We start from the raw sequence: 27,416 nt of genomic DNA on the forward strand, positions 1-27,416 counted from the left end.
CCAACTGAGCATCATTTAGAAAAATCACTTCTATGAAATGGTGACCTAAGCTTTCCATCAGTCTGTTAATGTCCAAAACCAGTTAACCTGGATCTAGACTTACACAGACGTGTTACAGCTTGTTTGGGTTTATAGAGTTTATAGAATCGTCTGTGCCCCCCCCCCCCCCCCCCCCCCCCCACCACCACCACCTGTGTTTTCAAGCTGTGAATACCTGCAATTGTTAGCATCTCACTGATTGATGTCTCTGTTTTTTGTCAAGAAGACTGATCGACCGATGAAGAGGTCTGGTTTGAGAATGGTTTTCTAAATATGTTGACAAGTGCTTTTTATTTCATTTTTTTAATGTTAAGAATTATTCTACCATTTATAGTTCTATGATCTCCACATGTGCAACAGCTGTTAAATGTGGGGAGATGGCAACAAAGCTCAACCAGTAGACCAATAAGATGTCATGGGTAAGCTTTTGGTCATTTATAGCAAACGTTTCCTTAGGAAGTCTATTGACATAAAAGACTGCCTGAACCATCTGCTCTGTAGGAAAGTTAACATTGCTCTCAGGTCATTGTTTGATGATGCTTGATAGGAGGACTTATATATTGAGTCCCTTTTATGTACATAATACCAAATAGCATTACATATGAATGTTCCCATTATGAATTTTTCCATTTCCTGCAATTATTTTTTTAATAACTGTGGATGCTCTTGTTGTGTTGTGTGTAAAGCTATTGTGTGAACTCTTGTTGCAATACAAATAACTCAAAGTGGGCCAATAACGATAACTTTTAGCCTCAAACCTCAGCCAGACTGTGTCTGATGAAATTGTGTTTGTGAACAGTTTACTTTTTGTATGCACATCAATGTGTATTTTACCCAGAGAGAATATGTACATTATTGTGCAGGGTTTTTCTATATTTTATTTCATCTGCACTCGGAGCAAAGACTGTCATTCAGAACTTGAAGTCCTAGCAGCCCTGAAGCGCACATCATTGTAATGTAATTGTGCCAAGATCTGATGATGATGATTGAGGTGAGGCCTTATTTATACCTCCATGGACTAGTCTTTCTCTGCTACTTTAGGCAGCTTTTGCTCTCACCTAGCTATTACCTGTCAGTCACAGTAATGTGCATTGGGTATCTAGGTCCATTTTCCACCTGCTTGCTTTGATGCCCACCAGCAGGTTGTTGACAACACACTCCATAAATACCATGCCCTTTTTTAAAGGGCTAATTTCATGCTTTTTGGTCTCGAAGAACTGCATTATCGATTGCACTTTTCTACTTTCTTAATAGTGATTATCAATTGTGTTTTAAATGGAGCAGTATAGTTATAGTGGCTCCATCTGCCTTCTCCTTTTATTTTGTTGTATGCCAGCTCTATTTTCATGGGTGCTTAAATTCTGATCGAAATCTTGTAGAAGGAAAAAGATTTTCACTTTCTCTTTCCAGTTCTAGCCCTAACCATCAGTGTAGTGAAGTGTAACATTTATGAAAGGATCCTATTAGTTAATGTCCCCCCTAGGGGAAAAAAAAAAAAGGTGTGTGTGGGGGGGGGAGGGTTGAAAGCTGGGTCAAACATTAGTGTCCAGTGTATAAATTTAATAAAGGTTGCTACTTGCTGGACCATTACATTAACATAGAATAAACTACTGTGAAAGGCATAAAAATTCAATCTCTTCACACATTTTCCTTCTGTCTCACCTTATTTTGCAGTTGGTGGGTGGTGAGTTTGATCTGGAGACCAACTTCATTATCCAAGATGCGGAAAGCATCAGCTGCCTGGTGGAGCTGCTGGAGCACTGTGACATCACCTGCCAGGCTGAAATCTGGAGCATGTTTACCGCGGTCCTTCGAAAAAGTGTTCGAAATCTGCAAACGAGCACTGAAGTGGGCCTTATCCAGCAGGTGTTGCTGAAAATGAGCTCAGTGGATGACATGATTGCAGGTACGATAACGATATGATTCTGTCTTCATTTTTTGCCTGTAGTAGACGTAGTATGTGTGTTTTGTTTGGGGTTTTCTTTGTTGTTGTTTTTTTCAGATGAATTGATGGTAATGAATATGATGTTTATATCTAGAAAGTACATAAGAATGCCTGTTAGGATTTAGCTTCAGTCAAAAAGACAATTTCTCTGTACTTTTTGCTGAAGGTTTTCGTAAAAAAAAAAAAGGCGACTTAGCCCTAAATTTTATCCAAAACAGTTCTATAGTAACATGATTAAAAAATATAAAAACATCAACAAATTTCTTCAAAACCAAGTAGTGAAGACAACAGTGTACTTGATGATTCTCATTGAAAATATGAAGGAAATTAAGTGTGTATGGGGATTAGATTTTGTTCAGTAATTTAGCAAATCCACACAATTCTTTTGACACATCAGTTTTTGGGAAAAGTCACAATAGCCTTGAACTGGGTCGCCACAGTTGATCATCTGCCTCCATCTCACCCTATCCCCGTTTGCATGTCCTCTTTCACTACATCCATGAATCATCTTGCCTGTGATCTTCCTCTTTGCCTACTCTCTGGGAGCTCCATATTCAACATCCTTTGTCCCTTTTCTTCACATGTCCAAACCACATTAGCCTTACTTCTCTAACTTTGTCTCCTCCTAATATACTTTATCTTACATAGTATAAAAGAGGAAATGTCTCTCCTGGTCATTCACATTGAAAGTCTTAGCTGCTTCCACCTTCTTTCCCAATCTTTTTGTCAATGCCACCGCCTCCAAACCATACCTCATAACAGATCTCGCTATAGTCTTATAAACCTCCTTTTTCATTCTCGCTGCTATACTTCTGTCACAACTAACCCCTGAAACTCATCTTTGCCCACTTCACTGTACCTGCACTCTCTTTTTCCACCTCTCTTGTGTACTGTCCATTGCTTTGGATGTTTGATCCCTGGTATTTAAACTCATCTGCCTTCACTACTGTTCACTCCATTGCATTCACGCACATGTATTCTCGTTTCACAAAAGCACTTAATATTAAATATAAACTACTGTATTTTACTGTTTACTTATCCTGCAATATTTTACATGTATTGGTTAGAAACTAAAGTTTTGGGGTTTTTTTGTTGCAGAGCTTCGAATAAAATACAGACGTAATTAAAATGTGGTACCAGGATTATATTATATCTTTTTGATAACACCTTCAGGTAGAAATAGACACACAAGGATGTAGAAACAACTGAGCTCAGAACCCCTCAGTCTTTGAAGATTAATTTTAGAGATGAGTTTTTTGTCACTGCGGTTTTGTGTACTGAAGTCATTGTCACTGACATGCTGGGCTGTGCAACTTACACCCGTACCCCATCTTACTTCTAAATTATGCTTCAGATGATGAAATTAAAATGCATTTTCGCTGCAGTGTTCCAAGTCATTCTCCATGCAATTTCGGCTTTTCTGTGTTAAATATAAGAATTTCACGGACAATGAACTGTAATCTAAAGTAAAACTGTTTCCATTATCTCAGATGTTCAGTCATATGAATACTTTTCCCCATGAGAAACTCCAGGAAAACCTCCAGCGTGGATGAATTATAATATCAGCAAAGTGCAGCTGCATGTGATGTGTTTATGTTATCTTTGTCTTTAAAGATTTGCTAGTGGATATGTTGGGAGTACTGGCCAGCTACAGCATCACAGTGAGGGAACTAAAAATGCTCTTCAGCATGTTGCGAGGAGAAGGAGGCCTCTGGGTGAGTAATACCAGGACGAGCTGTACATGTGTGTGATTGTTTGACACTGTCACTGGAGTCGCCTCAAGAAACCCATCAACACTGATCGGTCTGTGGCTTGTTCTGTAATTGACTTACTGTCGAATGATTGGATGAAGTAACTGAAAAGCTATTGAATGTCTGCTGTCCAGCCAGCCACAGAGAAAGCCTTGCTGTCTTATCTATACCCTTTTTATCTTTGCCACCTGTGCAGCCGAAGCATGCAGTCAAAATGTTGTCGGTGCTCAATCAGATGCCTCAGAGACACGGTCCGGATGCCTTCTTCAACTTTCCTGGTCGCAGCGCAGCAGTAAGCTTTCAGATTGTACATTCTGCCATGAAGCAGTTTTCATACATGCATTGCAAGCATGAACTTTTTTGCATGCACAGTGTGAAAATGCAATAAAAAGATGCAAATGAACCTTAAAATCAAAGATTACACAGGTAACAAAGGGTTCTGTTAAGAAAGGGGGAATAAGGGGAGGTGTATCCACATACACAAACTGCATCTCAGGTACTTTTTGGTCTGCATAGTGGGCAATACACTTTCTATAATGTGGAATATACCATACTGTGCCTTTTCCTCATTAAGGCTTTGCAAGATCAAAAGCCTTGTTGATGTTTTTTTCTGGTTTGCTGGATTTTTAATCAACATATTGCAGGATGCTGATTAAAGCAAGTAAATGAGGTGTCACAGTGATGTCATTAAATGTTTGTTTTTTTTAAACTGATGGTTTAAAAGTTATTTTAAACTAAACTCCCGAAAGTCTTTGAGATTAATTGCAAATTCACTCAAAGTGGAACTCAAGCAGATTTATGTCAAAGAGGCTGAACACATGCGCTGATAATGTAGTCTGCATGAGAATTATGTCAACACCTAACGCTATGGACGACAGTTCCAGAGCAATTATTAAACATCAATATTTAAGTGGAGGTACATATTTGGATAATTAAAATAAAGACTTTCCTTTATGTTAGTCTCAAAAATGGAATGAAAGTATGGATTCAGGGATATTCTTTTTGTATTTTTTTGTAGGTGAAATTATGAACATTTTAATTTACATTACTGACTTATATATTTATGTTTAATTTTAATTCATATGGTATAGTATAGTAGCATATTATCCTGCTATAATACACCAGTCTCTCTGTGTGTGAACTCCTCCTACACAAGAACTCGTTCAGCAGCCAAAACTGGCACAAAGAGGTACATCTAAGGCCCCTGAAGCGTCTTATACAAATCAGATATTATAATGCTATCATAGTGTCCAGCAACCACCTACCAATGGACTAAAATGACCCATATGTAGCATTTATGAACCGGTAACACCTTATGAGTCATTGTGTCATTTTAACTTCACAACAGTAACATCAAATGTATAGCCAAAAAATCTGAATATTCAGATATACTGTATATTATATATTATGATGTCACTATGCCATCTAACAATGGACTAAAATAACATTTGTATAGTAGAGCAGGACCTGTGCATTGCAGGGAAGCTGCAAAAGTTGGTTAAACTTTATGCAGCCAGTCCAGTATTTATCTTCAATTTATATACTGCCCCTATTTTCTTCAAAGCAAACAAGAATAAAGCTTAGGTGCATACTAGTCTGTATAATTTAGCTTACCCTGTCATGTAACTCAGCGATAGCAGTAGGGGAACATAATTTTAAGGAGCTATCTCTGATGGTGCATGAATTTGTCCTTTGCTATCTTTTCTGTTTGTTTTTTGTTTTAGGCAATTGCTTTACCTCCTATTGCTAAGTGGCCTTATCAAAATGGGTTTACATTTAATACCTGGTTCAGAATGGATCCCTTAAATAACATCAACGTGGACAAGGACAAACCATATCTCTACTGGTGAGTACACACTAACTTATGCTTTTACTCCTTTTTCCAATGTCCTCAGTACACGCCCATCCCTCTCATAGGTGCTGTAAGGCCACGTTATGACGCCAAAGAGAAGTGAATTGCGCTTTCCAGTTTTCCATCATTCTAATTGCTTTAGCTTTGTATTAGAAATCATACCCTCTCTGCAGAGGCCTATAAAGCTACAAGCAGTTTTATTGACAAAGCAGTATGGTGTCTGATATGCTGTGACCTACAGTGATTTTCTCGTCTAAGTAGATTATGACTGCAACTTGTTTTTCAAGGTTAAACTAGTTTTACACACAGTTTTTTACACACTGCCAGCTCTTATGTAATGTGGTTTGTGAAAAGGGCTTCATTTTTGCCAGATAATATTCACGAATTATAATAAGAATAGGGAATTAGGTGAGATTATTGAGATTAAAACCCACAGAGCCATGAACTACAGCGGCTACACAACTGCCGACTCCAGTGGTGAATTGCCGCTCTGGGAGACGCTATGGAGGTATTAATTTAGTTTTGAATATCTGCCACATAAGGCTCACGTAGCAGCCCTTCCAGGAAGGAGCTTGTGAGTAATTAGTGCTAAAGTCAATAACCTAGACGTGCAGTGATGTTTGGCTGCTCTGTTTATTAGAGGAACTCTAGGAGAAAAATACAAAAGCGACATATAAAAGAATTGTAGTAGGAGAGCGAGCTAATAATAAAGATGAAAAGTCAGAGAGAAGACTAATTGCCCAATAAGATAAGATAAGATAAGATAAGATAGAACTTTATTAATCCCTCGGGTGGGTTCCTCTGGGAAATTCGATTTCCAAAAAAGCACCGCACCGACAGAAGTTACAGAGTTATACACACACACATATATATAAATACAGAGACAATATAAATAAAAATATACGAAGGGGATAAATAGAATAAATAGGAATAAAAATAAAAATACAAGTGAATTGCACATTTCAAGTATTGAGTCTGTTGCACCGTTGACTATTTACAAAAGTATTGCACAAAAGGTATTGCACAGTGAGGTGAAGAGGCATTACAGCTTAGTTGTTCCCCCCTCCTTTGTCCATCACATCCTTTGTCAATAGGTAGTTCAGTGTGAATGAAAGAGTCTGTTCACCTTGGAGAGACTTGTTCTGTGTTTGTCAGATGTACAACATCAAAAAGAAAAAAAAATGGCTAAGCTGTGATGTTTGCATTCGTCCAATCATGTTTGTATTCAGCACTGGTACAGTCCCACAAAAAGGTGAGATATGCCAAACTAATCCTGTTTATGCTTTGCTCTGAATGCCTCACAGCTCACTGGTAGGGCATGTAGACAACAAAAAGAATTGTATCTTTAGAAAGGAGTGTGTCCACTGTGTCTTGGCTGCCTCAGCGGTATCCGTGTGTGGGTCATATATTTCTCTAGCTCTGCATCCAGCCCTGCGTTGCACAGGCCTGTATCCTCTTTATCTGCCTTGACAAAGAGGTCTGTTTGTCTTAGATGGTGGTGTGGTGGAGTGGGTCTTTGTAGATGGAAGACTAATATAGACCTGAAGATTGTGAAAGTGTATTGCGTGTCAGCAATGAAAAAGATGTTCATTCCAAGCAGGCTACGAGTGGAGAACTATTGTTCTATTGCAAGGTTGTTTGTGCGTGTACATAGTGTGGGCTGTATAGGGTCGGTTCTTATTGTTTTGTGTTTTAAATATTTTTATTACTTTTTCAACAACATTCAAAGGTAGTTTCCCATAATATGCTGTTGTAATAGAAACCCTTTTCCCCCACCCTCACCTCCCGCTCTGCTCTCTTCCGACCAAAGAAAAAAAAAAAAAAAACAAGCTCAAAATGAAATATATATACAATTGTACCATATGTGGCATTTATACATAATTCAAGAGAAAAAGAAAAAAAAAAGGGAAAGAAGAAAATATATTCAATAGGAACAAACAAAAATAGCATGCACAATGCTAACAATTTCCTCCTACTCCACTCTCCTACATAAGTTGTTCTATATTTACTACTTTTAAAAAATGTTTAAATGGCTTCCAAATTTCATCAAAATATATTAACTTATTTTTCAGAAAGTACGTAATCCTTTCCATTTCCATACACTGTGTCAAGGAGTTTATCCAAGCGCCAATAGCAGGAGGAACTGATGTTTTCCAATTTATTGCAATCATACGTTTTGCCTGTAATGTACAGTAATCCATAAATTTAATTTGATAGGTTGTTAATTTAATATTTTTAGGATACACTTGTAGTATCATCATTTCTACGTCTAAAGTGATCTTTTTATTTAAAATTTGGTTTATTTTGTTCATCACCTCCTGCCAAAAGGCACAAACAATTCTACATTCCCATATACAATGAAAAAATGTTCCACGGGCTTCTCCACATTTAAAACATGTATCTGGTATTCTATTATTATATTTATTCAGTTTCACCGGTGTTACATATGTTTGCATAATCCAATTGTATTGTAATAATTTTAAATTACTATTAATCGATTGTTTTTGTGCTTTTAAGCAAATTAACTTCCATGTCTCCTCAGAAATATTGATATTTAGGTCCTTTCTCCAAGCTTCCAACTTAGAAACTGATGTTTCTGAAGAGGCAGAAACAATCCAATTATAAAATGTTGAAATTAAACCTTTATTACCACCTTTTTTCACCATAAACTCCTCTAGCTTACTTAATTGGGGAAAATTAAGGGATTTATTTTGCATAGATGAAATAAAACTTCTAATTTGTAAATACTTAAAAAAGTGTTTTTGGGGGATTTGAAATTTTGAGACTAAATCCTCAAATGAGACCATTACTCCATCACAAAACAGATCACCCACTTTCTTAACACCTTTTACTGCCCAATCCTGAAACCCTGCATCCAACTTTCCTGGTACAAATAAGGCATTTCCCCAGATGGGGCTAAACTGAGAGAGATTGTTCTTAATATTCATCATTTCTTTTATTGTAAACCAGACTTCAATCATGTTTTGAACTATAGGATTATTTGTTTCTTTCTTTAACTGTTTGGATTTCGCAGAATATAAGTACAAATTTAATGGCATTTTAAGAGCATTTGCTTCCATCCCCACCCATGACGGGGTATTTTGGGATGAAAAATAAAATCTTATTGTCCTTAATTGAATAGCCAAATAGTACCAGTAAAAGTTGGGGCATTTCAACCCCCCTGTATCAAAGGGAAGGTACAACAAAGACAAACGAATACGTGGCTGCTTCTTGTTCCAGATAAACTCTCTGATTAGTGATGTTAATTTAGTAAATAATCCAGCAGGAGGAGCCAGTGGGACATTTTGAAACATATACAACAGTCTAGGTAATACATTCATTTTAAGAACACTTATCCTTCCAATAATAGATAGTGGTAGACTTATCCAACGCTCCAAATCTTTGGAAATTTTCTGTAGTATTATATTATAGTTAAGTACCACCACATCTTTTAATGAAGGAACTATTTTAATACCTAGATAGATGAATTCAGAGTTAACAGTAAAGCCAGATATATTCTGACTTACATTTTGAATGTACCCTTGATTAAGTAACATTAATGACGATTTTGTTACATTAACTTTATACCCTGAGAAAACCCCAAACTGATCTAATAAATCCTTTACAGCGGGCACAGAATTTTTTAATTGCTTTAAAAATATTATGATATCATCAGCAAATAAAGCAATTCTATGTTCCTTTCTACCAATCCTAACACCTTGTATCTGTCCGCTGTTTCTAACAGCTATTGCCAGAGGTTCAATAGCTAAAAGGAATAAAAGTGGAGATAAGGGTGAACCGTGCGGGCACCCTCTTTTAATATCAAATTGTTCAGAGATTATCTCATTTGTCTTAACCTGAGCCACAGAATGACAATGTAATAGCTTGATCCAATGCAGAAATACGTTTCCAAACCCAAATCTAACAATGACATCAAAAAGATATGACCGTTCAATTCTGTCAAAAGCCTTCTCCGCGTCAAGCGAGAGAATGGCTGTATCGTCCTGCTCACTTTGATTATGAAGAATGTTTAAAACTCGTCTTACATTATGAAAACCCTGTCTATGTTTAACAAATCCATTTTGATCATCCCCTATAATAACTGGAAGAATACTTTCTAATCTTTTAGCAAAAATTTTACAAATAATTTTAGTGTCTGTATTGATTAAGCTTATAGGGCGCATATTTTCACACTTATTATTTAGTTTTCCAGGTTTAGGAAGCAGTATTATCAGGGACTTCCTTAATGAGTCAGTAAGATTGCCATTATTAAAACATTCTATATACATATCTAAGAGGGGCTGTGCTAATTTATCTTTAAAATATTTGTAAAGGTCAATTGGCAATCCATCTGGACCAGCTGTTTTGCCAGCATTTAAGGAGTTTATTGCATCTATAATTTCATGTATACTAATTTGCCTATCAACATTTACTTTGTCTTTTTCTAAAATTTTTGGTATTTCAAGTTTATCTAGAAATAAAGATTGCATTCTAGTTACATTATTGAGTTCAGAGTTATATAGCGTTTCATAAAATCTTTTAAATGCATTATTTATCTCTAATGGGTCTACTATAGTATTACCATTTGAATTTTCTAATTTTGTAATTGCCCTTTCAGATTCCATCTTTTTTATACGCCATGCCAGGAGTTTGCTGGGTTTTTCACCTTGGTCATAGAATTGTTGCTTTAATCTCAATAAATTAACAGCTGCTTTTTCACTTGTCATTTCATTATATTGCGTTCTCAACAGTAATAGTTCTTTTACAATATACTCATTGTTTTGACCTGATTGAAAGCTAATCTCTTCTAACTTTTTTATTCTTACTTCCAGATATTTTATCCTTTGATTTCTTTCTCTTGTTTTATTACTAGTATAGCTTATAATTTGCCCTCTTAAGTATGCTTTAAAGGCTTCCCATCTTACACTTGCCGATGTTTGATCTGAGTTATATTCAAAGTATTCATTAATTTGCTTACCTAAATAATCAAGAAACTGTTTATCCTGCATCCACTTCAGTTGAAACCTCCATTCAAATCGAGTCTTGATCAGTTTTGGTTCTATGAAAGTCAAAGTAACGGCTGCATGGTCCGAAATTACTATTTCCTTATACTGGCAATCTTTTATAAAATGAACCAACTCAGTTGATACCAAGAAGTAATCTATTCTAGAGTACGCTTTATGTGTACCTGACCAGCAAGAATATTGCAACTTGGTTGGATTTTGCTCTCGCCATATATCACTTAAATTTAACTCCTTCATGAATTGTTTGATCACCTTTCGTGTTCTATTGTGAGTATTATCCATGCCTGAGGATTTATCCTTCTGTGGATTCAGAGCACAATTTAAGTCCCCAGCAATTATACATTTACCTTGTAAGTCTGAGATTTTAAGAAATAAATTGCTATAAAAGTTTGGATTATCTTCATTTGGGCCATAAATATTAATTAAATTTAGTCTAGTGGAGAGTAGATTACCTTGTATTATTAGAAAACGTCCATTGCTATCCTTAATCACGTGCTCAACGTGAAAAGGTATAGATTTATGAATCATTATCATGACGCCCCTGGAATTGGAGGAGTAGGGCGCTGAAAATATTTGACCTGGCCATCTACGTTTCATTCTATTTGTCTCACTATCTAGCATATGAGTTTCTTGTAGAAACACTATTTTGGCCTTTAAATTCTTAATCCTACTAGTGACTTGTTTTATTTTTACTAACGTGCGCAAACCTCTACAATTCCAAGAAGCACAGTCAATCAAGACTTCTGTCATGTATATTTACTTATATTAACCTATACTATTAACTAAATACACACACATATATATACACACACAGAGAAAAAAAAAAAAAAAAGGAAAGATATTATACCATGTTGAGCATTTATCGATTTGAGAGAGCAACCCTTCCCACCCCCCAGCCTGAATACGAACATACAGGTATCCCTTAACCCCAAAAATACTTCCGTTCTCTTCTTGAAACATGACCACTCTAGGCCGAGGAACTAATTACCCGCGTTTAGCAACAGTTGTTACATAAAAAAAAGAAAAAGAGAAAAAAAAAGAAAAAAATATATATACATATTGACAATAGAAATAAATCCACCTTATCAAGTTTTAACTCTCCCACATTTAACACAATAAGTGAAATTACTAGTAACTCTTATTAAGAAAACAAAATAGCCAATGTCTAGCCCAACATTATGTAGTAATCCTTTGGCAATATAATAAATTGTTCTTTCCATTAGAGTGCGTAAATACACTTAGAGCAAAGTTGTTGATCTACCATCATATGCCTTATCAGGCATTTTGTGCTTGTTCAAGGCTCTTAATGTAGACGTCCACGTCCGCTGGAGTATCGAATACCTGCGTACGTTCCTCGTTGGTCAAAAGCAACCTCGCCGGGTAAATGATCCTGTGTTTCCATAATCCAATCTCCCGCAGCTTCTTCCTCACACCATCATACTGGCGCTGTTGTCTATATGTCTCTGCAGGTAGGTCCGGCAGAAAGGCTATCTTGTTGTCCTTATACGACAATTCCTTTATTGTCCTAGCGGCTTTCATAATGCCTTCTCGATCTCTGTAGCTTAAGCACTTAATTATAAAGGCTCTCGATCGGTTTGCAATGGAGCTTTGCCTTGTATTTATCCTATGCGCTCTCTCCAAGACAGGAGGGGGAATTTTCAAAGTATCCGATATAAACTTCTCCATGAAAGATCGTGGATCTGTACCTTCTTCTTTTTCAGGAATGCCGAGGATCCGAATATTATTACGCCGACTTCTTCCTTCCAAGTCCTCCACCTTTTTGGAGAGAAATTTAGCCTGTCTTTCAAGACTTTCCATATCATTTTTCAATAAGGTGATTTCGTCCTCCGCGTTAGAGATTCTTTTTTCAGCCTCGTCAATTCGCCCTCCACATTTTTGTATATCAACTTGAACAGCTCCTATTGCTGACATAATTCCGCCCATTTCAGTATGGAACTCTTGCTTGAACAAACGAATAGCGTTTAATAAGTCCAAGGTAGAAGGCATATCTGAATTTGCCGGTTGTTTTTCTTGTTCGTGTTCATGCATAGCGTCCATCTGCCCTTCCTCCACCCCGCTTTCATCTTGTGCCTCAAACGTAGTTTTTTGTTTGTCTTTGTTCAATTTTTTAGGCATGATAGCGTTCTCTTATGATCCCAAGCTAGCTATATTAAACATAAGTTCTATTTGGACTTATAGAGAGTATTTAAAGAAGAAAAAACAACTGAGCACGCGAAGCACGGGTCTCCTCACTTTGCCGCCATTACCGGAAGTCCCCGGTTCTTATTGTTTACAAGTTGAATTTCCTCAGTGCTTCTGTAATATATCTTTTACCAGGAAGGCAGGAACATCAGAGTGGAGCGATTTGCCATTGAGAGCGTTGTCAAAGCATAGTCTCGCTTTTCTGTTTGTTTAAATCCATTCACTATATAGCTGAACAAATAACTACAGCTACTTTGCTCTTGTGATTCTTGAGGTATAATATCACAATTCTCTTATGAGTTATTTGTCAGTTACTTTTGTAAATTGCTTTCTGGCCGCACAGTGCAAGGTATTTAAAATAGCGTGACCACAAACTTATTATGCAGTGCAAAGCCACCGTTTTCTTAATTTCTTTTTCTTTGTTTGGTGCCTTAAGGAGGAAACATACGAATGAAGTTGAAAGGATGAAAAAATAAAGAAATTGGACTGCATAATTTGCTAGTCAAAAAGTTCTGCTTTTGTTGCTTTAAAAATATATTTTTTTTCTGTTTGTGGCTAAGTACATTTGGGTTACCCTGTCAAGTTTGCCAGCTCATGATTTACTGTGTGAATATCTCTTTCTGCAGCTTTCGCACCAGCAAGGGCATCGGCTACTCTGCACATTTTGTTGGTAACTGCTTGATCATCACATCTCTCAAGTCCAAAGGAAAAGGGTTTCAGCATTGTGTGAAGTATGATTTTCAGCCCAGGAAGGTAAGAGCACTTTTGGTTTGTTTCTGCTCCAAGTGTTCTAGGCCAGGCTTGGCCGACTCCAGGACTCAAGGGCCGGTGTCCTGCAGGTTTTAGATCTTACCCTGGGTCAACACACCTGAATCAAATGATTAGTTTATTACCAGGCCTCTGGAGAACTTCAAGACATGTTGAGGAGGTAATTTAGCCATTTAAATCAACTGTGATGGATCAAGGACACATCTAAAACCTGCAGGACACCGGCCCTCTAGGCCTGGGTTTGGACACCGCTGTTCTAGACCATATATCATTATTTAGACTTCTTTCAGTTACATTATCTGTACCCATGGACTCTATCTATTCCTAGTAAGGTCTGTGGTGATGAAAACATTTATATATTTCATGATGAAAACTGGAAAAATGTGTAGTAGCTGTAAAAATAAGTAAGTCTAACCCTAACAGTCCATACACACGATGTCTGTTGATGATATTCCTTGTTTTTAGTGTATTTCCTCTTATAGATTTGATTATAGTGTAATGCAGTGTACTTGTATTCATATAGTACTTTTTGTGTTCTTCATTGTCATTCAAAGTCCGACACTTTATTCTACACACTTCAAGCGCTTTATCCACCTCACATCTATGGCCAATTTAGAATCACCAATTAAGCTGACAAGCATGTCTTTGAACTGTGGGAGGAAACCAGTGTAGCTGTAGGAAACTCCTGGAGAACGACCACAGCTGGCGTTCAAACCAGGAAGCTTCTTGCTGTGAGGTGACAGTGCTAACCACTGCACCAGCATGCCACCCTCTATCGATTCCTAGTGTATCTTCTGTGTGGCGGAAACAGTAGGTGCAAAGAGCTTTTCTGCATCAATGCAGTTTTTTTATTATCTAAAAGTATAACAAATAAAGGGCTGCATGGGCTCAGGGGTGCAGAAACTCTTTCCTTTTGATATGATTATTTTTCAGTGTACTGTCAGGAAAAAACAAACAAACATGCCAGTGTGGATTAGGGGATTTAATAAGCTTGGCGGTAAAAAATAAATTCTCTTGAACTGTTTCTTGATCCCAATTGCAATTCCCTGTTCCGTTTTCTTAAATTGACAATTGTGCTTGTTGCCTTTGTCTCTATACTATATTAATGTCTTGAACTTATTGTTACACCAAATCACTACACATAAGTAATGCTGTGTATGTTTCCATGTAAACGTGAATGTATTTAAAGCCCCTGAGCAGTCTTAACAGGTCTAATTGGATGTAAATGTAGATGAGAATATGAAACTTAATTTAGCATGAAGTGTCAGTGTAGCGTACCTATCCCTGCAGAGAATGAAAGCTGTCTCTAAGCATGTGTCAAACAATTAGAGGCTTCACATAAGACCTGGGAACAACTATTCGTCTCATTCCAAGTGTCACACTGCAGGTATGTTTTTGTGGAATAACGTAGAAGACAACTTGTTGTAAATTGAGTTTTTAATTGATTTTGAGTTCAGACATCTGTGGATAAGTACAGGTAGCTTGCATTCTTCCCCATAACCAGGAGTCCTACTTTAAGTGTCCTTACCTTTGTGTGAAGTAGCAGTAATTCTATTAGACTGCTCACATTGCCCTTCCTGGGTCAAACTAATAAAAAGTGGGCATAGTCACGTACTGTAGGAGATGGACAATCTGTTTCCTGCTGCTGTGACTGATTGTCTCAGTCTTACCCTATGTTCATATTATGAGCAGCCTGAGTGCTTTATAGTGGTATGCAGTTCTGCATCGGGCGTCTTATTGTTATCGGCACAAGCAGCTTGACAGGGGGAGCAAGTCCAAGAGCAGTGCAGACACCAATTCAAAGGAGTTCTGCAGTATTTTTAATAAAAAGCAACATCGAATTAACATTTTTAAAAACTCATAATTAAGAGGCCACATATATTGCCTGGACTGCAGTGTCACTGTCTCTTTGCTACATGCCATGTTCCTACTCTCAAGTAAAGGCACAAAAAGTAAAAAGACCGAAAATATATCTTAATAAAAGGTGGAAAAAATATATTTTTCTACTTGATATCATTTAATCCACATTGTTTTGCTTCTGCCTGGTGTGCCTTTGTCCCACTTTCCACATTTCCAACTGCTGCTTCCAATTCCTGCTACTATTGCTTACAGTTTCCTATTTCTTATTATATAAAGAATTGAGAATTAATTTAGAAGAATTAAGTTTTAGTTACTGTTTGTTTGTTTTTGTTTTTTTAGCAGATGAACAGTTGATATGGTCAAATATATAAATACACTCACTGTTCACTTCTTTAGGTTCGCCTTGCTAGTACCTAATGCTAGCAGGGCTGGGACTACTTTTTCCTTCAGAACTGCATTAAGTCTTTGTGGCATCAGTTCAACAAGATGCTTGAATGATTCCCCCAGGAATCTGGTACACGTTGACGTGATAACTTCACACAGTTGCTGCAGAGTTGTTCATCCAGTTGTACATCCGCAATCTTGTGTTCAACCACATCCCAAAGGATTGAAATGCGATGGTTGTAGAGGTCATTTTTTGTACAGTGAACTCATCATCATGCTCAAGACACCAGTTTTAGATGGTTTGTGACACAACATGTAATCCTGCTGGAATGAGCAATCAGAAGATGAGTATACTGTGGTCATAAAGAGATGGACATGGTCAGCAACAATAATCATGTATTGTGTAACATTTAGTGAATGCTCAGTTGGTACTAAGGAACCCAAAGAGTGGAAAGAAACCCCCAACCATTACCATCCTAGTAATGGTCGTGAAATCCCAGTACATCAGCAGACACCAGCAACCACGTCATATTTAAAGTGATTTAAATTAACTTTTGTCTCCATTCCGATGCTCGGGTTGAACTTCAGGTGGTTGCTGCTATATGACTGGCTGATTTGTGTTGACAAGCAATTGAACAGCTTCACCTTGTGAAATAATATAATAACAGACCATTAATGTTTACCTCTTTTAGCATATAGTTAATAAGAAACAACTTTCTCCCTCTTGCTAATTTTTAAATTGTTTTTTTATTGTTGCACCCTCTCACCCCTTTGGCTGCAGTTCTCCAGTATTTACCTTCCTTTTGTGTGTGATAAAAATGAGCTGTCTTGCGTCCCTTTGGCCTGTCCTCTGATCTATTATTTACTCTCCTCCTTTGTAAATCTGAGAACATTGTGTAGCAAGCTTCATTTCCATTGTTCTTTTGAACTTTGTGATTCATTTAAAATTATTTGTGATGTTGTTTTATAAACTAAATGATACATTTAGTTAAAACATTAATGACCTAAATACATAATGCTGTATTCTTAAAATCTCAATCTGATTTCTTTCTCACCTTTAGTGGTACATGATCAGTATAGTCCACATCTACAGCCGCTGGAGGAACAGTGAAATCAGATGCTATGTTAACGGACAGCTTGTTTCTTATGGAGACATGGCATGGCACGTCAACACAAATGATGTAAGTCCTCCTTATTTGTTACTTTTTCTCACTGTTGCCGTTTTGTCGTGATTTTAATGCCATGGCACAAGGCTGACTAAGGCTGCCACATCAATGTTTCGCATGGCTCGCGCTCTGTGGGAGTAAAACATGTATACATCCTCAATAATTCTCATTGATGAAATGAGAAAATGAGTTTTAACTCACTGTTTTCCTCTGAAGTCTGTCTAGGGTTTCACTCTTTATTTGAACATGTTTGTCCCGGTTGTGCTGCAGTAGATATCAGAATACAATTTTGAGACCCAGTAGCTGTTTTATGTGTAAATAATAACTTCCATTAGACTGAGGATGTCTTTTTTAAAATGTGTGATAACAAGGTGATTTACAGTCTAACAGAATATTTGTATGTTCAGATGATTTCGCACAGTTATTTAGAAATGATTAGTGTTGCATTTGGACTTGCAGAGAGGAAACACATTTAGAAAGGTGTGCTTTGAACCAAGTGTAGTTCATGAAATATTCAACCACATTAAATGAAGATGCCTTAATTTGTGATTTTTGTAAAGAAATGTTGCGATACATGAAGAAAAACATGAACATTTGCAGTATTCCATAGACATAAGCAGGTCTCTGGTCACATACAGTGAGCAACAAATTTATTAGACAACCTGGCAATGTGGTTTAAGCCAGAGCTGTCCTAAATTTTCTGTAATTTCCAAAATGTTTCTGTGATGGTTAATCCATCACTATGCATCAGTTTTCACTAAAAATTATATTTTTATTTTGTTATATTATATTTATTTTGCTGAATTGTAATTGTTGTTGTTGGCCACAAATTTTCAAATTGATTGTTTTACAGAAAAGCAGATAAAATAATCAAACTTTTAAAAACTTTTTATTAAGACGCTAAATTACAGTTGTTTTCCCGCATCCCGTCCTTCCATCCATTCTCTTCCATTTATCCTTAACAGGGTCACTGGAATCTATCCCAGCTTTCATAGGCAGAAAGGCGGGGTACACCCACTAACAGAAAAGTTTTAGTGGTTGAATGTTGTCCTCTGATGTATGATTTATTCTCTAATCCGTGGTCCTTTCCTCCATGTTTGATGTTCGACATGCTTTCACTTACTCCCACTGTGTATTCAGTGTAACCGTAACTGCACTTAGTTTAAATGCAGAGATTATTGCTGCCTAGGGTTACCGTTTCTAGTGCATGTTATGATTTATGGCTGTAAATCTGACTGTGTTGTGCTTGATTGATTTCTGAGAAGACCAGAGGGCATAAAAACATGAATTCACATGAACTGAAATGTGACTTTTTTTGTCTAAGTAACAATATAGGTTTTAGCTATAAACAAGATTTTGGCAGATTTTTTTTTTTTTTAATATTTGGGTTTTCTTGTTATTTTGACAGGTGGTAAATAAATTTGTTAAGGACTGTATATTTGCTGAAAAGCTCTGTGTTTTGTAGACAGTGAATTTTCTTTACTTAGTTGGAAGACATCTAACATGCATTATATGTATAATTTTGATTTCTTCTTCTGTTTCTTTGCTATTGAGGCTACAATCTTAAAGGTTAAATGCTGTCATCTTTAGATATCCTTTTTAATTGCCTTATTCTGTTCTTAACTACAACTCAGATATAGATTATTGTATCTTTCTAAGTAATACAGTCCACTAAAGCTGTATTTCTTAGTTAGCATAAATATATGTAGTAATGTTTTGGTTGACTGTTTGCTTTAAATCTTACACATGTTGGACGTAAAACAGCATTTTTACAGGGTTAAATAGAACCAGATCTCTATCAACTAATCTGATGTTTTTATTCTTCCATTGAACCTCTTTTATAGATCTTCACTTGTTATGCAATTTGCTGTTGCCGCTGTAAATAGCCCTTCGATTTGGTGCTGGATGTAACTAGAGCACATTTTTTCACTACCACAGAGATTATATAGAGGTTTCATGTCTTTGTAAATCAGGGCCGTTAGGAAATTCTTTCCATCAGGGAATTGTCAACGTAAACACTGAAACAACATGAGAGAATGTTATTTTGAAAAACGAAATTGAATTTCTTGGCTGGAATAGAAAATAAAACACATTTGAAGGACCCATTTGAAAAATCAAATATTTTACATTTTACTTTTAGACCTCTGTGTAATAGAGCTGTGTGATATATATATTTTTTTCTTTTTCTTCTAGTCCCTGATGGTGTTGCCTCTTTTTCTATGTCCCTCTTGCAGAGTTATGATAAGTGCTTCCTTGGGTCCTCAGAGACAGCGGATGCTAACAGAGTGTTCTGCGGACAGCTAGGAGCTGTCTTTGTGTTCAGCGAAGCTCTCAATCCTGCTCAGATATTTGCAATTCATCAGCTAGGACCAGGCTATAAGGTATGTGCTTGTGGGTGCCTAAATTAGATTACATGTAAGCAGTCTGCATTACCAATCCATCTGTGAAATCAATGAGCAGCTCTGTCCTGCTGTAGTTCCTTTGCCTTGTATCGCTGTCCTGCTTTTCCTCCCAGATAAACGGCTGCATAAATTACCTACTTCTGGGGAATAATGGCACAGTACACAGAGGAAAGCAGCAGGCCCTCTGAGGGGATAGAGACATGAGCCAAGTTATATCAGCTGCAGCAGGTGGAGCGCTCCCGAGCATCTTAACAAAAATCAGAACATGAATGTGAATATAAAAGGAAACTGACCTCCCAAAATAGGGATTACAGTGTGAATATTTATTATATGTTGACAAAACATCCCACTGATCTGCAAGAAAAAGGAGGTGCCTGTTTACTTTCAGATTATTCTCCTTATTGTCTCACTTTTGTCCCAGATGCTCACAAAAGGCTGTTTCTGTTCTGTTTCTTCAGTGTTAAGCCCCAACACCCTCTCACAAAAGTAGGAATGGTATTTCATGCTAAATAAACCCTGAACACAAGATGTGACTCATTCAGTTTGCACTCTCAGTGACCAATTTGTGCCACTAGTGTTTTGTCTCCAGCTGTTTTAAAGACAAACTTACTAAGTAAAAGCTACCCTGCTGAAGATGATTAAAGTCAGGTCTACTGATGCCCAAGAAATTCTCAGAGAAATCATTGTTTTCTCTTTTTGCTAATGGCTGGTTACTTGTTGTTCCCCTCCTTAACTGCATTTCATGATCTTCTATTAAGACACAGCAAAGCAATCGTTCAGAATTCTTGAAATAATGAAGAATAAATGTCCCCAGGGGAGACAATTTGTGAAGTTGTGAACAATGTTTTTAAGACCTAGACAGGTGAGTTGGGGAGAAAGGTCAGACAGTTGTCTACCCCACTGATTTATTGTTGTAGTGGGAGTGCTATACAAATGACGAGAGGTCTGTTTTAATTCAGAATTGCCTGGAGGAGTCTGAGTGCAGCCAATCTCAGCATACATCTGTTAGACTGTGTACTATACACTCAACTTTATACTGTCTGAACTCAGCAGGGCCTGAGAAAAACCATCGCCTCTGATGTATGATTTATTCTCTAATCCGTGGTCCTTTCCTCCATGTTTGATGTTCGACATGCTTTCACTTACTCCCACTGTGTATTCAGTGTAACTGTAACTGCACTTAGTTTAAATGCAGAGATTATTGCTGCCTAGCACTGGGATTTTCAGGCTTCTACCGTTCTACCTTTAAAAGCCGGAGAGCAGTCAAATGCTGGAAGTGGAAGCTAAATTGGCTGGTCATTCATATGTATATTAGGTCGTTACCTAGGAATTCTGGAGTGAGGGGAGTGGGGGTGAGTGATTGAGGGGGTGGGGGAGTGGAGTGTTTCAGTTTGCCATCTTAGGGAGAAATCAACACATGTCCTTTGTATGTCCTTTGTTGCTGACATTTATTGATGAAAACAGTACAAAAAACCAACCATTTGTACACATATTTACAAATAATGATAAAAAGTGAGTGAGTACATTTCAACATTTTCAGCAATCACTCACAATCCTGGCACTGCCACGGTATCTGTCGTCTGCATTTACCACATGTGTACCTGTAGCAGTGAACACATCGCACAGTGGCCTGATTTTTTTTGCATCTGTGTTTGACCTGACACGTGGCCCTTTTTCCAGGGCTCGGTGTGGAGGGTTGTGTCCGAAGCAACTGATCTTTTCTTGCCTTCTTCGCAGCTACATGAGAGCGAGCCAACTCCCTTGCAAGCTCCACCAGGAAGTCCACCCGTCTTTCCTTCGTCCCGGTGCATGCTTGATACAGCACATGTGCATTCAGTGCTGCCATGTCAATCATGTTATAAAACACGGCGACTGGCCAGCGCCGTGTTCCTTTGCGGACAGTGTACTCCCGAACCATCTGGTCCATCACATCCACGCCACACTTTGTTTTGTTGTAAAGGGTGACAGTGTTTGGCTTCCTTTTGGTAGTGTTATCAGTCTGAACCACGCTGTGCATGCTGCTAAGAATATAGACTGTCTTCTTCCGTTTGGCCGCATACGCCGTCAGCGTGGCAGCAGAGGTTGAAAACACCTAAGAAATAAGATAAATTGTTATTTCCATAGCCCTTTTACACACAATGAAACACATAAACATAGAACCACAAAAGACCTGCAACATACCTGAGTGGTGAATTCATTGCGATCTGTCTGTCTAGTGGATTGAGGAATTTCCCTGCGAATCTTGTTGACTGTGCCGAGGATGGTGGTTTTCCGTCCAAGAAGTTTTTGCGCAAGTGAAAGCGATGTGAAGAAATTGTCTGTGGTAACATTTCTGCCCTTGTCTAGGAATGGTTCCATCAGCCTCATTACTACATTTTCAGAAAGTCTCTCCCCAGTGGGACGATTGGGGTCCTTGCCAAGATATGGGAAGACATGGTTTTTTGTACTGTTTTCATCAATAAATGTCAGCAACAAAGGACATACAAAGGACATGTGTTGATTTCTCCCTAAGATGGCAAACTGAAACACTCCACTCCCCCACCCCCTCAATCACTCACCCCCACTCCCCTCCCTCCAGAATTCCTAGGTAACGACCTAATATACATATGAATGACTCCAGCATTTGACTGACTGCTCTCCGGCTTTTAAAGGTAGAAACGCAAAATGATGACTCCGCGGGGGTCTAAGGTAGAAAACCAAAATGACTGCTCTCCGGGGGTCTAAGTGCTAGGGTTACCGTTTCTAGTGCATGTTATGATTTATGGCTGTAAATCTGACTGTGTTGTGTTAGCTAGATTTCTTCTTCAGGCTCTGAACTTGGATGTACTTCTGTTTATTTCGTTTAAAGTACAAACAAACAACTTTTTTCTTGTAAAGTTCAAACTTTATGATTGACTTGACATTCACAGACTTTGACAGATACAGTTAGAGGTGCTTCTGGACACACTGTGCCTGACAGCAGCTGACATATTTTTTTTCTCTCCATTCATTACTCCCGTTTTAGCAGTTAGTTAATCTTCAAAAGTCAGGTCACGAGGTCAGGGAGTTCTTTAAACAGAAAGCCTAAAAAATCCCCTTTCTGCATACTTATTCCTAATATTTTCTTCTTTTTTCTTTTTTCATTTTTCTTTATTCTCCTGGAAATAATGTCATCTGTATTTGACAAGTTAAAACAGTTGTGCCATGATTAACAGTTTTTCACATGATGCACTTTGTTTTTCCTTTGTTTTCTATTATCACTATCATATGTGTTCTACATAAGGTAGATTAGCCCATGAAATTTGTAACAACACTGCACTGCAGTATGAAACACAAGCTATAGGAGAAGATATTGGGGCACAAATCTGGTCCACTGTTGCCCAAAGTATTTGACCTCTAACTGTGCAGTATGCCTTTACAAACATTTGTGAAAGAATGGATCATTCTCTCTCACTGGATTCATATGTGCCACAATTGCAACAAGTCAGTTTGCGGCCAACAGTCTACTGATTTATTAACTGGAAACTTCCAAACCTCCTCTGGCACCAACATTAATATCAACATAAAAACTGTGAGCTTCATGCCCAAACAGCTCCTGTACATGTAAAGTGAACATGGCCAAATACTTTTGACTATGTAAGAAAACCGAATCACAAAAGCTTCAGATAATCCACAGGAATGTGTTGCTTTACAAAATAATCCCAACAGTAATTTTTATAAATAACTAGTGAGGAGCCGATGGGAAACGGACCAAAGCTGGAAGTAAAACAAAACAATGACAAGCAAAGTCAGTAAAACAGAAAACTAACAGCCTACAAAACAAAAACCATGCAGATGATAGATATGTGACTTTTTTTTCCTAGCAAGTAAGAAACAATATACAGAAAGAAAAATGCAAACCCTTGACAGTTGTAATAAAACAGCAAAATGGGGCTTACAGCGCACACAGATATTTAATGGTACTTAATCTTCAAACATTTGGTTAATACTGAAAAACATTTTTTATTTGGAAGTGAAAAATTGCTTTTATTTTAATTTGTAGTTGGATAGTTAGTTCACTGTATTAAAAACACACAAGGGTCGGTAGCAGAAGAAAATGAAAGTCATACGCGGGTATATTGTGTTATTTTTTTACTTGTATCACAGGCAACAGGGAGTGTTGCAGTCCTCTAAGTGTCTTCCTGTGGTGTGCAGAGAGACTGGGTTGCCCCTGGTCAGTGGAGGAACTGCACTCTAATTCTTTTTTTATGAGTGTCTGGCCTATGGAATGATGCTGTCACGCTACAGGGTTTGATAGCCCAAAACCCATGGGATCATTATTTTCACACTGCGGCAAGGATCGCACAAAAGTGCAAAGCAGTGGAGCTTGTTATTTCTTGCCACTTGGGTTCCATGAGTTGAAACTTTTGAAGGATGTTAGAGACTTCATGATGAGATGCATGATGTCCGCTGTGTGGACCTGATCATAACAGGCGAAGAGATTATCTCTTATGCTTTTTTATCATCGGACTGTACGTAGATATGTCATTAAACCCTCTCAGTTTCAGTGCTGTGAGGAAACTGATATAACACCTCTATAAATCTCTATAAATAGACATATTTACTAGCATCATGTTGAAAAAGGTTCATAGCACTTTAGGCAGAGACGAAACTGTAACATGTGTAACAAAACGGAATGAAAATGTCAAATAGTATTATTAAATTTCAAAAGATGCAAGGTAGTGTTGTGCAATACTTGTACTTGTTGTTTAATAATAAAGATTATTAAAAACTTCCAAATGTAAGTTTCTACTAAAGGCTGCCACCCACTTACAACTCTGCACTTCAGAGGCAGTCAGAATAGAAACCATACTCATTGTAGAATTTGACAATCTGAGTCAGATCACATTTTTTTATCCATTTATTCCTCACTGAGAAAAAGAATCCCAGATTTAGATGCGTTTTGGACAGGTGCGCAAACCCTGTTTGCCATGTTGCGGAACATACTGTATTTATCTACAGTCCCTCTAGGACCAGATGGTTGTTTCATCACTGTTGCTTCAGTTCTCTCTGTCTCTCTTTATCTCACCACCACAGTCTTGCTGCCCACAAGTCAGAGAGGGAAGGAAAAGCATTTCTTTCACCCATTAATAATTCAGCCCTCCTGATTAGAGAAATTGATTTCTGCGTTCACACTGCACTGACAGATTAATTCAGCTCATCTGTCAACAGCTAATTGATTGAGTAAATTGAGACTAGTCTGTCATCGATCAGCAGTTTGTTATGGTAGCCATATTGAATGTGTTACTAAACCACTGACTCATTTAACCTGTGCTTTATGAGACATGTTGGTAAAGGCATTGTGGTAAATATGATGCAGTTATTCTTACAAGACACACAGTCCCAGTAAAACATTGAATTATCATCATAATCATCAAGTCGCTGGTTTATTTCCCTCAGCTGGGCGTAAATTTATAATCCGTTTTCTTCCTCTTATTACTATAGATGTTAGGTGGCACAGCAATTTGAAGCTAAACTGCCAACCGCCAGCTTTAATTTGAATGTGTTTTCAGCTGTATTGGCAAAATTCGTCCCCAATTTGTCTCTGCTTCATGACTGTATTGGAAAAGAAAATTACAATGTCAGTGCAAAACAAGCAAAAGCAACACCCCCCCCCCCCCCCCCCCCCCCACACACACACACACACACACCAAAAAACCTTTATATCCAAAAAGACTGCTCTGACAGTGCCTTGTCTGCAGCCTTCTTTTAGTATGTTTTTGTGAGAGTTCAGCAGTAACTGTGCTCGGCTTGAATTTGCTGATGAACAGAGTGGAGTAAATGCTTCTTGGTTAAATTAATGCAGGTACACAATCATCTCTGGTATCAAAGCAGCTTTGATCTTTGTCATCAGACCCTAATCATTGTACTCTGCAGTCGAACTTGAAGATTGTCATCAGGCAATGTTGCACTCAGAACAAAAGGCTTACGTGCACATTCAAAGTAAGACAAAATATGCAGCAAATATCTCCATATCTCCAAGAGACATAGCGATGAAAATAATTCATTTTACAAATACAAGTTTAAACATGAGTTTTACATCTCATATTTTGGAAATTTATTTACAGCCATTTTGAATACAGCTTTTCTTTTGACATGTAAACATAATACTGCTGTCACAGCTCACTTTATTCTCTTAGTTACTAAAAAGCTAATGGTTTTGCCTTTTGTTGTTGATTGCACCCATACAGAATGATAGAGATGAACAGGATGCTTTAATCAATGGAGAAAATTCATTTTGAAAATGGCGATATGCTGTAATGCACTCAGTGTCAGCCATTTTTCATTCTCAAATGAAGTTATAATTAAAAGATAACACCCAAGAGGCAATGATGGGGTGTATGTTCACTAAGAAAAATACATAGCCCATCACTCTCACACTTTTATTTATGTCATTCCTTTATTTGATTTCTCTCTCTCTCTCTCTGTTTTTTTCTAACAGAGTACATTTAAGTTCAAGTCCGAGAGTGATATTCACTTAGCAGAGCATCACAAGCAGGTATTATATGACGGCAAATTAGCCAACTCCATCGCCTTCACCTATAATGCGAAGGCCACTGATGCCCAGCTTTGCCTGGAGTCTTCGCCTAGAGAAAACGCCTCCATCTTTGTGCACTCACCGCACGCCCTTATGCTTCAGGTCAGTTGCATTACTCTTAACTTTGTGCTCAATACTTTAGGTACTGACTCGTTCATTTTTATTACATAGGGTTTAAAATTCAGTCCGTACGAAGGCGTATTTATGGGTTTTGCCTTACCCTTCCAGGATGTGAAAGCCACAGTGACTCACTCCATCCATAGTGCCATACACTCTATTGGTGGGATCCAGGTTCTCTTTCCCCTCTTTGCCCAGCTGGACTTTCATCAGCTGAATGACAGCCAGGTGGAAACAACTGTCTGGTAAGAAGAAGCAATTTTGAGACTGTACAACTTCTTTTAGAAATGAAAGTAGAAGTTATATACATGAAACTGTAGATGAGGGGGGAAAGTTGTGAATTTAATTCCTTTTTGATATTTTTTTTTATTGTGATTTATGGCTGTGTTTGTGACTGATGAAGGGTTGGCAACTAAAGTAATATTAATCACTTCTTAAAATGACTTAAGGGTTGCTTTTTTTCCCCATGAATACATCTTCATGTAAATTATCAAGTTCAGCTGCAACATTCCAGCATCTGACTTATCCTAATTGGGAAGTCACTGAGGTGTTCCAAATAATTATCACCCTTTTTTGTGGTGTTAAGCTTATTGGCAGTTAACCTCATAACTCACTGGGAGTAAAATCAACAGAAGCAATGGGCTATTTTGTTAAACTTGATGCTTAATATGGTTGAAAACTACGAATGTGGGTTTGCTTATGATTTTATAGTAGATGACAACTTATGATGGATTCACTTCAGAAACACCCAGGGTCTGCAGCATGGATTTGTTGGATAAATAATGCAGTGATGAGATTTTCTGTATCATATAGCAGTCTTGGTCAAGCTTTCATTATTATCTCTGCTCACTGCTTCAGACTCCTCTCACCCCATCGTTCTGAGCTGGTCTGCCCAAAGCTTCCCAACTGTGCCCAGGATGGAGCCGGAGCTCTGCTCTAATCCTGTGTTAGTTCAATGACATGGATGGACGCAGGAGTGGCCGCATAGCAGCACAAATCCCTGATACCCAAAGCTCTGTCCCTCTGTAGATTCCTCTCCTCTCAGCTCTCTGTCCCTCCTCCTCTCTTTCTAGCATGTTAGAGTCTTTGGCTCACTGTGTGCAACTCTCCCAAGCACTTTGCTTTGTCCTTGCCGTGGCTTTTAGACTGAGTCCTTCTAAAAGCCTGTTGGGCTGAGAAGTTCAAAGCGTCTGCAACAATTAACTCCATATAATGCTCCCTGATCTGCCTTGGCTGCTCTTGACAGCATCATCAAATAGTGATTTAAAAAAAATCCCCTTTAATAATAGCGTGAGCCTGTGTCACCTTGATTTCCAAGCAGTGCTGGTGTCGCATCAGCTACGACTCCTC

At 37.8% G+C, this 27,416-nt stretch overlaps 1 protein-coding gene across 2 annotated transcripts in view; it reads left to right on the plus strand.

The window, feature by feature from the left end:
- The window catches only part of nbeab (neurobeachin b), a 215,038-nt gene that overhangs the window by 46,785 nt on the left and 140,837 nt on the right, over positions 1-27,416 (plus strand). For both annotated transcript variants that reach the window (XM_085430573.1, XM_085430574.1), the window contains exons 2-10: positions 1,714-1,945; positions 3,599-3,699; positions 3,932-4,027; positions 5,460-5,581; positions 13,440-13,566; positions 16,887-17,006; positions 19,226-19,372; positions 25,854-26,051; positions 26,178-26,311. In XM_085430573.1, coding sequence (XP_085286699.1) covers positions 1,714-1,945; positions 3,599-3,699; positions 3,932-4,027; positions 5,460-5,581; positions 13,440-13,566; positions 16,887-17,006; positions 19,226-19,372; positions 25,854-26,051; positions 26,178-26,311 — 1,277 coding nt within the window. The remainder of the gene's footprint in view (positions 1-1,713; positions 1,946-3,598; positions 3,700-3,931; positions 4,028-5,459; positions 5,582-13,439; positions 13,567-16,886; positions 17,007-19,225; positions 19,373-25,853; positions 26,052-26,177; positions 26,312-27,416) is intronic.

The sequence above is a fragment of the Copadichromis virginalis genome, linkage group LG14, assembly GCF_057382275.1.
Source record: "Copadichromis virginalis isolate Kocher_CV1m ecotype Utaka linkage group LG14, C_Virginalis_male_GT1.1, whole genome shotgun sequence".
NCBI classification, from domain to species: domain Eukaryota; kingdom Metazoa; phylum Chordata; class Actinopteri; order Cichliformes; family Cichlidae; genus Copadichromis; species Copadichromis virginalis.